Source organism: Callorhinchus milii, unplaced genomic scaffold (genome assembly GCF_018977255.1).
Source record: "Callorhinchus milii isolate IMCB2004 unplaced genomic scaffold, IMCB_Cmil_1.0 Scaffold7, whole genome shotgun sequence".
Classification (NCBI taxonomy): domain Eukaryota; kingdom Metazoa; phylum Chordata; class Chondrichthyes; order Chimaeriformes; family Callorhinchidae; genus Callorhinchus; species Callorhinchus milii.
In genome coordinates, this window is record NW_024704748.1 from 7507199 (window position 1) to 7520428 (window position 13230).

The 13230-nt window shown below is 42.8% G+C and overlaps 1 protein-coding gene across 1 annotated transcript in view; it reads right to left on the reverse strand.

The window, feature by feature from the left end:
• Positions 1-11642, reverse strand: part of LOC103182775 (nuclear-pore anchor-like) — a 168099-nt gene extending 156457 nt beyond the window's left edge. Inside the window, exons 1-9 of the mRNA XM_042336810.1 lie at positions 11588-11642; positions 9574-9656; positions 8810-8932; positions 7618-7638; positions 6654-6677; positions 6151-6174; positions 5565-5588; positions 4421-4444; positions 381-410 (exon numbers count right to left, since the gene is read on the reverse strand). Coding sequence (XP_042192744.1) covers positions 381-410; positions 4421-4444; positions 5565-5588; positions 6151-6174; positions 6654-6677; positions 7618-7638; positions 8810-8932; positions 9574-9649 — 346 coding nt within the window. The 5' untranslated portion in view covers positions 9650-9656; positions 11588-11642. The remainder of the gene's footprint in view (positions 1-380; positions 411-4420; positions 4445-5564; positions 5589-6150; positions 6175-6653; positions 6678-7617; positions 7639-8809; positions 8933-9573; positions 9657-11587) is intronic.
• Between the last annotated feature and the right edge of the window lie 1588 nt (positions 11643-13230).

Sequence of the window (13230 nt, forward strand, 5' to 3'; positions counted from 1 at the left end):
GCAGATCACGTTTCCCAGGGTAATAATTTCTTCGAAAGAACAAACCGGAAAAATAATAATTTGGTCACTCAATCCACGACTGTCTGTGGGACACTGCTGTGAGCAATTGGCCTCAGTGTTTCGCCCACAAGATATACAGTGACTACACTTTATAGTGAAGCTCTTTGAGACGTATCGAAGACATGATAAGACATGATTTGTATATCAAATGCAATTATTATTATTATTATTATCATCATCTCTCCCTCCCCTTTTTCAAGTCACGTCTCAAAAAAGGCACAAAAGTCAAATATCTAAACATGGATCTCATTATTATTTATTCTGTATTATTATTATCAATAATAATACTATTATTATTTATGTCATAATATAATACTCACCAACCCAAACTGTATCACAGGAAAATAAATCTGGAATTACACAGAGAATCAATTAATTACTCCAATAGGGAACACAACAACCACAACAACAAATAATATTTACACGGCATCTTTCACATCAGGAGGACGTCTCATGGCGCTGGACAGTCAGGGATTCGAGCTGGTGGTTGGGATCAGGAGGGGTGGGGGTTTGGGGAGGGTAGGGGGTAGGAAGGTAATAAAAGGTGCGGTTAGTCGAAGAGGATGGTCTTGAAGGCGGCAAGGGAGGGAGGGAGAAAAGCGGAGGGACCGTGGGCTGGAGTTCCAGAGGGTGTGGGCAGAGAGACCTTCAACAACCACAACAACTTGCAGTTAAATAGCGCCCTTCACGCAGGATAGCTATTCACAAGCGGGAGCGGGGAATAGAAGAGAATAGGGAAATTGGAGTATGATAATAATAATCCTTGCATTTGATATAGCATCTTATCACGTTTTCGAGACATCTCAAAGCACTTCACAGGATACACTGCATAGTGGAGTGATAGTATATTTTGTGGGTGAAATGCAGCTGCCAATTGTACACAGCAGTGTCCCACAAACAGCCTTGGATTGAGTGACCAAATTCTTTTTTTTTGGAGGAATTATTACCCCCAGAAAAGCGACCCACCAATCGACTAACAACTGGATTCCTACTTACTGCTAGGTAAACAGGCGTGTGTGTGGTGTAAGGAAACTTGCCCAACGGTTCGCCCTGATCCGCCTGGGAATCGAACCCAAGTCCTCTCGCTTGCGAAGCTGCAGGACTCCATGGATCTGGAGATTGACTTTCAACAAGGTGAGGGAGCAAGAGAAGGAGTGAGTGGCGGGCGAGGGAGGAAGGGAGATACAGAGAGCAGTGAAAAAGCAGATAGGCAGATTTGCCAAAGAGTAAAACAATGAAAAAAATTAAACACAGAGAGAATACAAGCCATCTCCCTGCAGATATTTCTTACTCATTCTATCACCTGAGAAATAATAAATAATAATATAATAAATAATAATAATAATCCTTGCATGTGATATAGCACCTTATGGCTTCGAGACATCTCAAAGCGCTTCACAGGATACACTGTAAAGTGAATTGACTTTATATTTTGTGGGCGAAATGCAGCAGCCAAATGGGCACAGCAATGTCGTGGATTGAGTGACCAAATTATTATTATTATTTTTATTTATTTTGAAGGGATGATTACCCCCGGAAAAGCGACCTATGTTTGAGGTATGTCTCAAAGCACTTCACAGTATATACTATAAGGTGAATTGACTGTATATTTTGTGGGCTGAACCAATATATATAATAATAATCCTTGCATTTGATATAGCACTTTTCACGTCGGGAGGACATCCCAAAGTGCTTCACAGAACACACTGTAAAGTGAATTGACTGCATATTTGTGGGCGAACGCGGCAGCCAATTGCGCACAGCAATGTCCCACAAACAGTCATGGATTGAAAATGACCAATTTATTATTGTTTTTGGTTTTGGAGGGATTATTATTAGGCTCTGTGTGGAGTAAGGAAACTTGCCCAAGGTTTCGCCTGGAATTGAACTCAGGTCTCTCACTTGCAAAGCGAGTGCTCTAACCACTGAGCTACAGGACTCCACATAATAAATATTATAATCATAATGACATTTATTATAACTAAAACAACAATAACACATGCGTTCGTCACGGCACCTTATCACGTCAGGAGGGAGGGAGGACATCTCAAAGCGCTTTGCGGGATTTTCACCATGAAGTGTAGTGACTGTGTGTTTTGTCAATGAACAGTTATACTCTCACCCAAACTTTCTATTGTTGAATCGCTTTCTAAAACAAAAAATAAACCACATTACAGGTATTCTGAAATTAGTTAATTGGGATATACACGCTTACAATTAACAAAAACATCATCGTAGAGTCCTGTAGCTCAGTGGTTAGAGCACTCGAATTGCAAGCGAGAGACCTGGGTTTGATTCCCGGCAGGCAAAACCTTGGGTAAGTTTCCTTACTCCACACACCTAATAATAATCCCTCAAGAAAAAAAACAATAATAAATTGGTCACTTCAATCGACGACTGTTTGTGGGACACTGCTGAGTGCAAATGCTGCCGCATTTCGCCCACAAATATACAGTCAATTCACTTTGCAGTATATTCTGTGAAGCGCTATATCAAATGCAAGAATTATTATTATTATTATAAGGCACTGCATCAAATGCAAGGATTATTAATATCATCAACAAACTATATCAACACTTTCAAAGAATTATTTACCTGCACTTTTTCTCCAATATTCTGTAAAATAAAATTGAAAATGAAATCGATTGTAAACAATTCTGATTCGAACCACAATTAAATAAATTTATTGAGGATTGTTTTTTTCCCAAATGAATGAATCATTAAGATGCTCATTTGTCCCCTTAATTGCTCTGACCTGTTTCCTCGTGTTTTTTAATGAGTGAGAGGATCTCTGAACAGAAAGAAATCAAACGTAATAATAATTATTATAAAGGCAATAAAAATTAGGTCCTTCAGATGAGACGTTAAAACCTCACTCACTCCCTCCCCGTTTGTGCCCTGTTCAGGGTGGATGTTAAAGATCTCCTGCATCATTGTTGGGAACAGAGAAGGGATTTTCTCTCCCTCGCTCTCTGGAATCCTTGCATTTGATATAGCGCCTTATCACGTCTTTGAGACGTCTCAAAGTGATTCACAGAACATACTGTAAAGGGAAGTGACTGTATATTTTATGGGCAAAACGCGGCAGCCAATTGCGCACAGCAACGTCCCACAAACAGTCGTCGATTTAATTGACCACATTATTATCAGCATTATTTTTTATTACTGTATGTATGTATGTATGTAGGTACGTAGGTAGGTATGTATGTATGTATGTATGTACGTACGTATGTGTATTTTATTTAAAATAAACTACAGGAAATCACTTTACCTCTATCTTTGTTAAGCAATTCTCTCTCTGTAAAATAATTCAACGTTTCAATCAAACTCATATTAGTCTAAGGTGACGCTACATCGCAGAGCTGGGGTGGGGGGGAAGGGGAGAGAGAGAGAGAACCCCATTATCGGAGACGCCTTCCTTCACATGAGACGTTAAACCTCACTCACTTCCTCCCTCTCTGTCTGTGCCCTGTTCAGGGCGAATGTCGGGAAAAGAGAAGGGAATTTCTCTCTTTCACTCACTCCCTCACTTGATGAATGTTTGTGGGACGCTGCTGTGCACAAATTGACTGCCTCGGTTCGTCCACAAAACACACAGTCACTGCACGTTGCAGTATATTCCGTGAAGCGCTTTGAGATGTCTCAACAACGCGATAAGGCGCTATATCGAATGCAATTAATCTTATCACAAATGTAAATTGCATTGCAACACAGATTGACGCACAATATCTTTCACTTCTCAAATCGTTTTACAGTCTGTGTGTGTGTGTGGTGGGGGCGCGTGGGGGGGGGGATAATGGAGATAATTGGTAGCTTTTTTTTATATAAAGGAAAGAGACACACAATCACACTCTCTCACCCGCATTTTCACGATATTCCTGGAATTCTGCAAAATCATTATAATTTTCAGTTCAATATTGATTCCCGTTCAAACGATAAAACAAAAGTTCAACACAATAATTAATAATGACAATAATAATCCTTGCATTTGATATAGCGCCTTATCACGTCTTCAAGATGCCTCAAAACACTTCACAGGATATACGGTAAAGTGTAGTGACTGTATATTTTGTGGGCAAAACGCAGTAGCCAATTTTGCACAGCAGTGTCCCACAAACAGTCGTGGATTGAGTGACCAAATAATTATTATTATTAATATTTTTTCACAGGTGACTTGACTTACGTGTATATATATATTAAAAGGGAAAGACTGTCTGGAAAATAATAATTCTAATCCTTGCATTTGATATAGCGCCTTATCATGTGTTCGAGACTTCTCAAGTGCTTCACAGAATATACTGTAAAGTGAATTATTATTATTATTGGTGTAAAAAACAAACTGTGACCTCTTTTTTCTCACCCGTTTCCTTTTGTTTCAGCCTTTCTGCAATTGAAAGGAAAGGTTATCTTCATCATCAACATCATCAACTTTGTACCTCTGTGACCGGCTAACCCCCTACCAACCTGTCCACCCTCCATTGGCAGGCGGGCCACCAGCCTCTCTTCCCCCCACCATCTGGAACTCCATCCAACAGTCCCTCCGCCTCACCCCTTCCCTCCGTCAAGACACATCTCCAGCCCTTCCTCTTTGATCAATAACATATTCGGTCACCCTCCTACACCCTACACTCCCTGCCCTCCACCTCTCCAGATCCGAACCCCCACCTCGGGTCCAAATCCCTGACTGTCCAGTGCCTTGGAATGTCCTCTCGACGTGAAAGACTCTGTGTAAGTGTCATTTTTTTGTTGTTTTGTGTATCATCATCAATACCTGTGTGCAATTGGCTGCTGCGTTTCGCCCACAAAATATACAGTTCATTCACTTTATAGTATATACTGCGATTAATAATTATTATTATCAATAATTATTAATTATAATAATAATCCTTGCATTTGGGGCTATACGAAATGCAAGGATCATTATTATTATAATTATTAGCATCAATATCAACAAAATAAACATCAACAATTACCTAGGGTTGCTAAATATTCATCTGCGATAGATTAAATGAAATTAAAGATCACCCACATGTCAATATATAAAAACAGCAATAATAACAAAAATAACAACAACAATAATAATAACAACAACAATAATAATCCTCGTGTTTGACACGGCACCCTATCAAGTCAGGAGGGAGGGAGCATGTCTCAAAGCGCTTTGTGGGATTTTTCACCGTGAAGTGTAGTGACTGTGCGTTTCAAACAGCCGTGAAGCGAGCTAGCGATTTTATCTGGGGGATTGTTGGCCGGGGTACCAGGAGAGAGAGAGAGAGACAACAAAATTACATTTGTAAAGCGCCTTTTACATCGGGACGATGTCCAAGGTGCTGAGAATCTTTGACGTCCACCCTGAACGGGGCACAGACTGGAGGAAGGAGTGAGGTTTAACGTCTCATCTGAAGGATGGCGTCTCCTTTCTCTTTCTATCTCTCCCCCCCGCGCTACGCTGGAGAATCAGTTTAGACTATATGAGTTTGATTGAAAAGTGGGTGACATTTTACCTGGATTGATCAGGGGAATCTCATCTTCAGAGAGAGAGAGAAAAAAAGATTATAAAACAACCGGTTAATTATATATAAGTAGAAACAAACATTAAATGTTACAGCTAGATGGAATACAAATTTTTTTATACGCACACACACACTCACTGACAAACACACACACAAGCTTAGAGCCTTTCACGGTAGGAAGGAGGAGAGTGGGAGAGAAAGAGAGAGAGATGGAGGGAGGGAGCGAGAAAGAGAGGGAGAAAGAGGAGGGAGAGGGAAAGAAAGGGGAAAAAGAGAGAGGAAGGAACAGAGGGAGGAAGGAGAGAAAGGGAATGGAGAAAAAGAGAGGGAGAGAGATGGAGGGAGGGAGCAAGATAGAGAGAGAGAGAGAGAGAGAGAGAGAAGGGAGGGAGAGAGAGGGAAGGAGAGAAAGAGAGAAACAAATGGAAGGGAGAGAAACAGAGAGCGATTCACGAAACAAGAGAGGAGGGAGTGAGCGAGCGAGGGAGGGATAGAAGGAAGGAGAGAGAGGGAGAGGAGAGGGAGAGAGGACGTGCGGAAGAATTTGAAGGCGAGAGCGAGGTTGTTGAAAACAAACCATGGGTCAGAGTGGAGGCGTCTTCTGCAAACAAATAATAATAATCCTTGCATTTGATATCGCACCTTATCAAGTTTTGGAGACGTCTCAAAGCGATTCATAGGATATACTGTAAAGTGAATTGACTGTATATTTTCTGGGCGAGCGGTAAACTTAATAATAAAAATGAGAGTTAAAACGCGCAGTGATATTTGGACAACAAAATATTCTTTTACAATAACTTTTTATTGTAATAATAACAATAATAATAATCCTCTCATTCAAAACCGTCCGTTATCACATCAGGAGGACACACACACACACACACACCTGCACAAGCACTCACTCACACATGCACACACTCATACATGCACACACTTAAACGCACACTCACAAGCACACACACACACACACACACACATGCATTCACACACGGGTGAACACACACACGCCCTTAAAAGCTTAACGCAAACCAAAAAATATATACATACAAGGAATAAATAAATAAATAAATAAATAAATACCTATCGTCACGACAGCTGCTACAGCTGAAAAAAATATATAAAATAATATTTTATTACCTTAATAATCTTAAAATGAAAATAAAATCAATCATCATCTTAAAATTAGAGCTAGGCCATTTAGGAGTGAAATCAGGAGGCACTTTTTCACCCAAAGGCTAATGGGAATCTGGAACTCTTTCCCTCCCGCAAAAGGCTGTGGATTATGACTGGATCCATTCACGTCTTCAAGAATGAGGTCGATAGATGTTTATTAGGTCAGGATATCAAGGGATACGAGGCAAAGGGATTTGTGAAGTCCTATAGCTCAGTGGTTAGAGCACTCACCTCGCAAGTGAGAGACCTGGGTTTGATTTCCGGGCAGGGAGACGTGATGGGCAAGTTTCCTTACTCCACACACTGTTTGCCCAGTAGTAAGTAGGAATCCACTTGCTACGTCGATTGGCGGATCGCTTTTCCAGGGATAATAATCGCTTCAAAAAATCAATAATAAATTGGTCATTTCAATCCACGACTGTTTGTGGGACGTTGCTGTGCGCAATTGGTTGCGCGTTTCGCCCACAAAATATATAGTCACTCCACTCTACAGTACATCCTGTGAAGCGCTTTGAGACATCTCAAAAATTTGATAAGGAGCTATTTCAAATGTAAGGATTATTATTGTTTTTATTATTGAGGTACAGAGCAACTGTGATCTTATACAATTGTGGAACAGGCTCAAGGGTCTTAATGGCCTCCTTCTGTCCCTATGTTTCTATTGTGCACACATACACACACACATACTTTGTCTTCCAACCTCATACCCCCAACACTCTTGACCCGAACTAGGATAATTAAATGCTTTGGGACATCCTCCCAACATGAAATGCCATGCGTGTGTGTCAAACACAAATTCTATTTGTGCTCCATTAGGTTTAGAAGAAACTAAACGTGGAAAACGATATATATATTGCTTTGAAACGATTACCTCTATTCACCATTTGCACTCCTGCAAAGCAGAGAAAAACAAAATGAATTGTAATCCTGACATTTGACAGGGCGAAACGTTGGCCAAGTTTCCTTACTCGACACACACACACACACACACATGTACGCCTCAGTTTGCCTAGCAGTAAGTAGGAACCCGCTTGTTAGTCGATTAGCGGATCACTTTTCCGGGGGTTAAAAATCCCTTTTAAAAAAAATAATAAAAATAATTTTGTCACTCAATCCATGAATGTTTGTGGGACACTGCTGTGCGCAATTGGCTACTGTGTTTCGCCCACAAAATATACAGTCATTACACATTACAGTGTATTCCGTGAAGCGTTTTGGGATGTCCCGAAGACGTGATAAGGCGCTATATCAAATGAAAGGATTATGTTATTATATAATGCTGATGATGCTGATTTTGATGATGCTATTCCTGTCATAAACTCCACAACCCATCGCACCAGTCCTCGCCAGGCTCCACTGGCTCCCGATCAGATCAATTTCACCTCCCTATCTCTTCGACCTGCTTACTCCCCACTCCACCAACCGCTGCCTCCGCTCAGCTGGCTCCGGTCTCCTGTTTGTGGAGTCCTGTAGCTCAGTGGTTAGAGCACTCGCTTTGCAAGTGAGAGACCTGAGTTCAATTCCAGGCAGAGGGCGAAACCTTGGGCAAGTTTCCTTACTCCACACGCCTAATAATAATCCCTCCAAAACCAAAAACAATAATAAATTGGTCATTTTCAATCTACGACTGTTTGTGGGACATTGCTGTGCGCAATTGGCTGCCGCATTCGCCCACAAATATATACAGTCAATACACTTTACAGTGTGTTCTGTGAAGCGCTTTGGGACGTCCTCCCGACGTGAAAAGCGCTATATCAAATGCAAGGATTATTATTATTGTCCCTCATGCCCTCCCCTCCACCATCGATGGCCGTGCCTTCAGCCACTACATGCCACAACTTGGTCACTCCCTCCCTCAATCTCTCGGCCTTTGCCCCCTCCCTCCTCACTTTCAAATCCTGCCTAAAGACCTTACTTTTTTGATCATGCTTACGGTCACCTCCCCCACCCCTCCCTCTCTCCCTGGCTTGGGGTCAGACTCCACCACTGTCAAGCACTCCGGGACTCTATCCCACGTGAAGAGCGCTGTGTGAATGTAAGTTATTGTTGTTGTTGTTGTTTACCTTCCAGATCCCTTTTCTTTCTGCGGATTTCTCCTACTTTATTGTCCTGTTGGGGCTCTGTGTTTGTGCCCTTACAGTTTGACGGGATGAATGTTTCGCAAAGTGTCCAGGAACCGAGGGTGTCTGGAGACAAGCAAAGACGAGAGAGAGGTTATCTTTGTGTCCTGCTTATTACTGAGCAACCGTCTCGAACCGCTTCGCGGGATTTTTCACCGTGAAGTGTAGTGACTGTGCGTTTTGCAAACAGCCGTGAAGCAAGCGAGCGATTTTATCTGGGGGTTTGTCAGCCAGGACACCGGAAGGGAGAGAGAGAGAAACTCCTTTCTCTTTTCCCAACAGCACCGCGGGAGATAATGATAATCCTTGCATTTGATACAGCGCCTTATCACATCTTCAAAACGTCTCAAAGCGCTTCACAGAATACACTGTAAAGCGAATCGACTGTGTGTTTTGTGGGTGAAACGCAGCAGCCAATACAGCACAAGGTTCCACAAACAGTGGATTGAAGTGATCAAATTATTAATAGTATTATTTATTTTGAAGGAATTATTACCCGCAGAAAAGGGATCCGCTAATCGACTAACAAGCGGATTCCTACTTACTGGTAGGTAAACAGAGGAGTGTGTGTGTGTGTGTGTATGTGTGTGTGTATGGAGTAAGGAAACTTGCCCAAGGTTTCGCCTTGACCCGCCTAGGAATTGAACCCAGGTCCTCTCGCTTGCAAGGCGAGCGTACTAACCCACTAAGCAACAGGAATGACTAACCTTGTTTCTTCCTCCGCTTGGCTCTGAGGTTCAGGACAGCAGTCACTGAAGCCAAGATGATTAAAACCCAGTCCATGTGTGATCTGGGGGGGAGGTAGTCAATCAAAAAAAATCACAACAGGAAAAATGGTTAGATTTCTTCTGAGTATATAATAATAATCCTTGCATTTGATACAGCACCTCATCATGTTTTCGAGACGACTCGAAGCGCTTCACAGGATACACTGCAAAGTATAGTGACTGTTTGTTTTGTGGGTGAAACGGGGCAGCCAATTGCGCACAGAAATATATATTTTTTTTCCAATGTTAATTCTCTCTCTCTCGCTCTCCCCCATCTGCCACTTTCCGCCTTTCTGGGAATTCCTCCCTCCGCCTCGCTCTGTCTCACATTCGCTCAGTTGCTCTTTCTCTCTCTTCCGCTCTCTCTCTATCATGCTCCCTCCCTCCATCCTTCTCTATCTTTCTCTCTCCCTCCATCTCTAGTTCTTTCTCCACCCCACCCGTCCTCCACCCCCCAACCCCATTCTCTCCCTCCTCCTCTCCCTTCCATTTCTCTCTCTCCCCCCTCTCTCTGTTCCTTCCACTCTTCCTCGCTCTCTCCCTCAACTTGTTCAAGATCCTTCTCAAGACCTTCCTCTTTGAATGTGTTTTCACGCACAAACACAAACGGCTGTTAGTTGTTCGGCAAATCACTGTTTCGGGAATAATAATGCCTCGAAAATAATAATAATTTGGTCACTTAATCCATGACTGTTTGTGGGACACTGCTGCGTGCAATTTGGCTGTCGCATTTCACCCACAAATATACAGTCAATTCACTTTACAGTGTGTCCTGTGAGGTGCTTTGAGACGTCTCAAAGATGTGATAAAGTGCTCTGTCAAATGCAAGGATTATTATTATTGTTATCACTGATATTTTTGCTGAATCAGCTTGGGGGGGTGGGGAGGTGGGGGAGTGTGGGGGTGTGAGCGAGAGTTTTCTCTCAGGGTACAAGATCGAGATTGTAAATTGACAAAAGATTCAAGGTCGCTTTGACACTACATTGTACTGTTTTATTTTCCGCTAGATATTGTAATAACAGCAGCCAAGGTCATTAGAGATAGAGGGAGCAAGAGAGAGGGAGAGGGGGAGGGAGAGAGAGAGGAAGGGAGGAAGCGAATGAGACAATCATTCACATATTAAGCAAATTATTCACAACTATGTTGATACATATCCTCACGTCACCCTCAAAAAATGCCTCATCCATCAGTTTTTCTGTGAGGATTGTGTATCTATTGCGCATTCCTCTCTCTCTCTCAGTTTCGGGTATGCGGGGAGGGAGTGAGCGAAGTTTAAAGTCTCATCCGAAGGACAGCGTCTCTGACAACAATATTAATAATAATCCTTGCATTCGATATACTGCCTCATCGCGTCTTCGAGACGCCTCAAAGTGCTTCACAGCATATGCCGTAAAATGCTCCCTCCTTCCATCTTTCTTTCTTTCTCTCTCTCTCTTTCTCCCTCCCTCTCTCTCCTTCCCACCGTGAAAGGCTCCAAGCTTGTGCATGGGTGAGTGTGCGCAACTATGTAAATAACACAATAATAATAATCCTTGCATTTGATATGGTGCCTTATCATGTCTTCCAGACATCTCAAAGCGCTTCACAGGATGCATTGTAAAGCCTAGTGACTGTGTATTGGCGAAAAGCGGCAGCCAAATGCGCACAGCAACGTCCCACAAACAATCGTAGACCGAGTGACCAAATTATTGTTTTTTGATTTGTTTTTTTCAAATGATTATTACCACCGGAAAAGCGATGCACCAATCGAACTAACACGCAGGTTCCAACTTATTGCTGGGTAAACAGAGACGTGTGTGTGTGTGTGGAGTAAGGAAACCCTCCCAACGTTTCGTCCTGACCTGACCCGCCTGGGAATCGAACCCAGGTCCTCTCTCTTGCGAAGCGAGAGCTCTAACCACTGAGCTACAGGACTACACCACAGAGTCAGGTGTGTGAGGCAGATGTTACTCACCACGTTTATTTCAGAAACTGCGAGGTTTCCTGCGACAAACGCCAGGCAGCGACCGAGTGAAGGTTTCTGCGAGCGACAGTAATTATTTATACTAGGAAAAAAAGTGACGTGATTTACCCTGTCAACACTCTGTTCCCCGCCCCTGTAAGCTGTTTTCCTGTGACTTTCCTTGCACACACACCTCCCACGCGCACACACACACAGACACAATGAAATACCGTTTGAGTGGAAGGTTATCAATGACCAATTCTCTCTATATAAATATTCCCCTTGTCCGCCCGCCCACCCACAAAACACTTTTGATCTCCCTGCCCGCCTTCAAACACAATGGGGCAAGTCCTGTTTATTTTTATCCTATAATAATAATCCTTGCATTTGATACAGCGCCTTATCACGTCTTTGAGACGTCTCAAAGCTCTTCATAGCATATACTGTAAAATGTAGTGACCGTTTGTCTTGTTGGTGAAACGCGGCAGCCAATTGCGCACAGTGGCGTCCCACAAACAGTCGTGGATTGAAGTGACCAATTATTATTGTTTTTTTCATAAGGGATTATTATCAGGGGTGTGGAGTAAGGAAACTTGCCCAGGATTTCACCCTGCCGGGAATCGAACCCAGATCTCTCGCTTGCAAGGTGAGTGCTCTAACCACTGAGCTACAATGCTGAAATGCTGTACTCTGTCCAGCGCCTTGGGACGTCCTCCCGATGTGAAAGGCGCTATGCAAATGTAATCTTGTTGTTGTACAGGACTCCTTATTAAGATTTTAAGATTTAAGATTATGTTTAAGATTTTAAATGGGATTGAGAAAGTAAACTCAAAACAATCGACTAACAACCGGGTTCCTACTTACTGCTTGATAAACAGAGGCGTGTCAATATGTGGACTAAGAAAACTTGCCCGATGTTTCGCCCTGGCCGGGAATCGAATCCAGGTCCTCTCGCTTGCGAGGTGAGTGCTCTAACCCCTGAGCTACCGTGAAGTGTAGTGACTGCGTGTTTCAAAATGGCCGTGAAACGAGCGAACGATTTTATCTGGGTGATTGGTCAGCCAGGACAATGGGAGAGAGACAAACTCCCTTCTTTTTTCCCCGACAGAGCTGCGGGAGATCTTTTAACGTCCGCCCTGAACAGGGCACAACAGGGAGGGAGGGAAGGAGGGAGGGAGGTTTATCCGTAGGTTGGCGTCTTGGACAGGGAGCGGCGCGCTTTCCCTCTCTCCCCCCCCCAGTGGTTTAGTTTAGACTATACGAGTTCAGAGTTCCTGACGTATGTGTGTGTGTGACCGGCCCGGGAATCAAACCCACGTCCTCTCGCTTGCGAGTCAAGGGCTCTAACCACTGAGCTGCAGGATTATTGTTATTAGTGGTTAAAATTCACAACAATTTGATGGCGAAACAATTGTGACAATATTATCAAGCTTGTATAAGCAAAAAAAAGTCCTACACGCGTTGTTTAATTGTTATGTCAGTGAAAATATTCTGTAATATTTCATTGTATCGGAAGGGGGACATTTTTGAAATGTTTGAGTAAAGCAAAGCACACGCACACATCAGGGACTCGGAACTCATTCGGTAGAAAAGGCACGAGGGATTGAATGGCCTTCTCCTGTTCCTATGTTCAAGACATCTTAAACGTGAGTTAA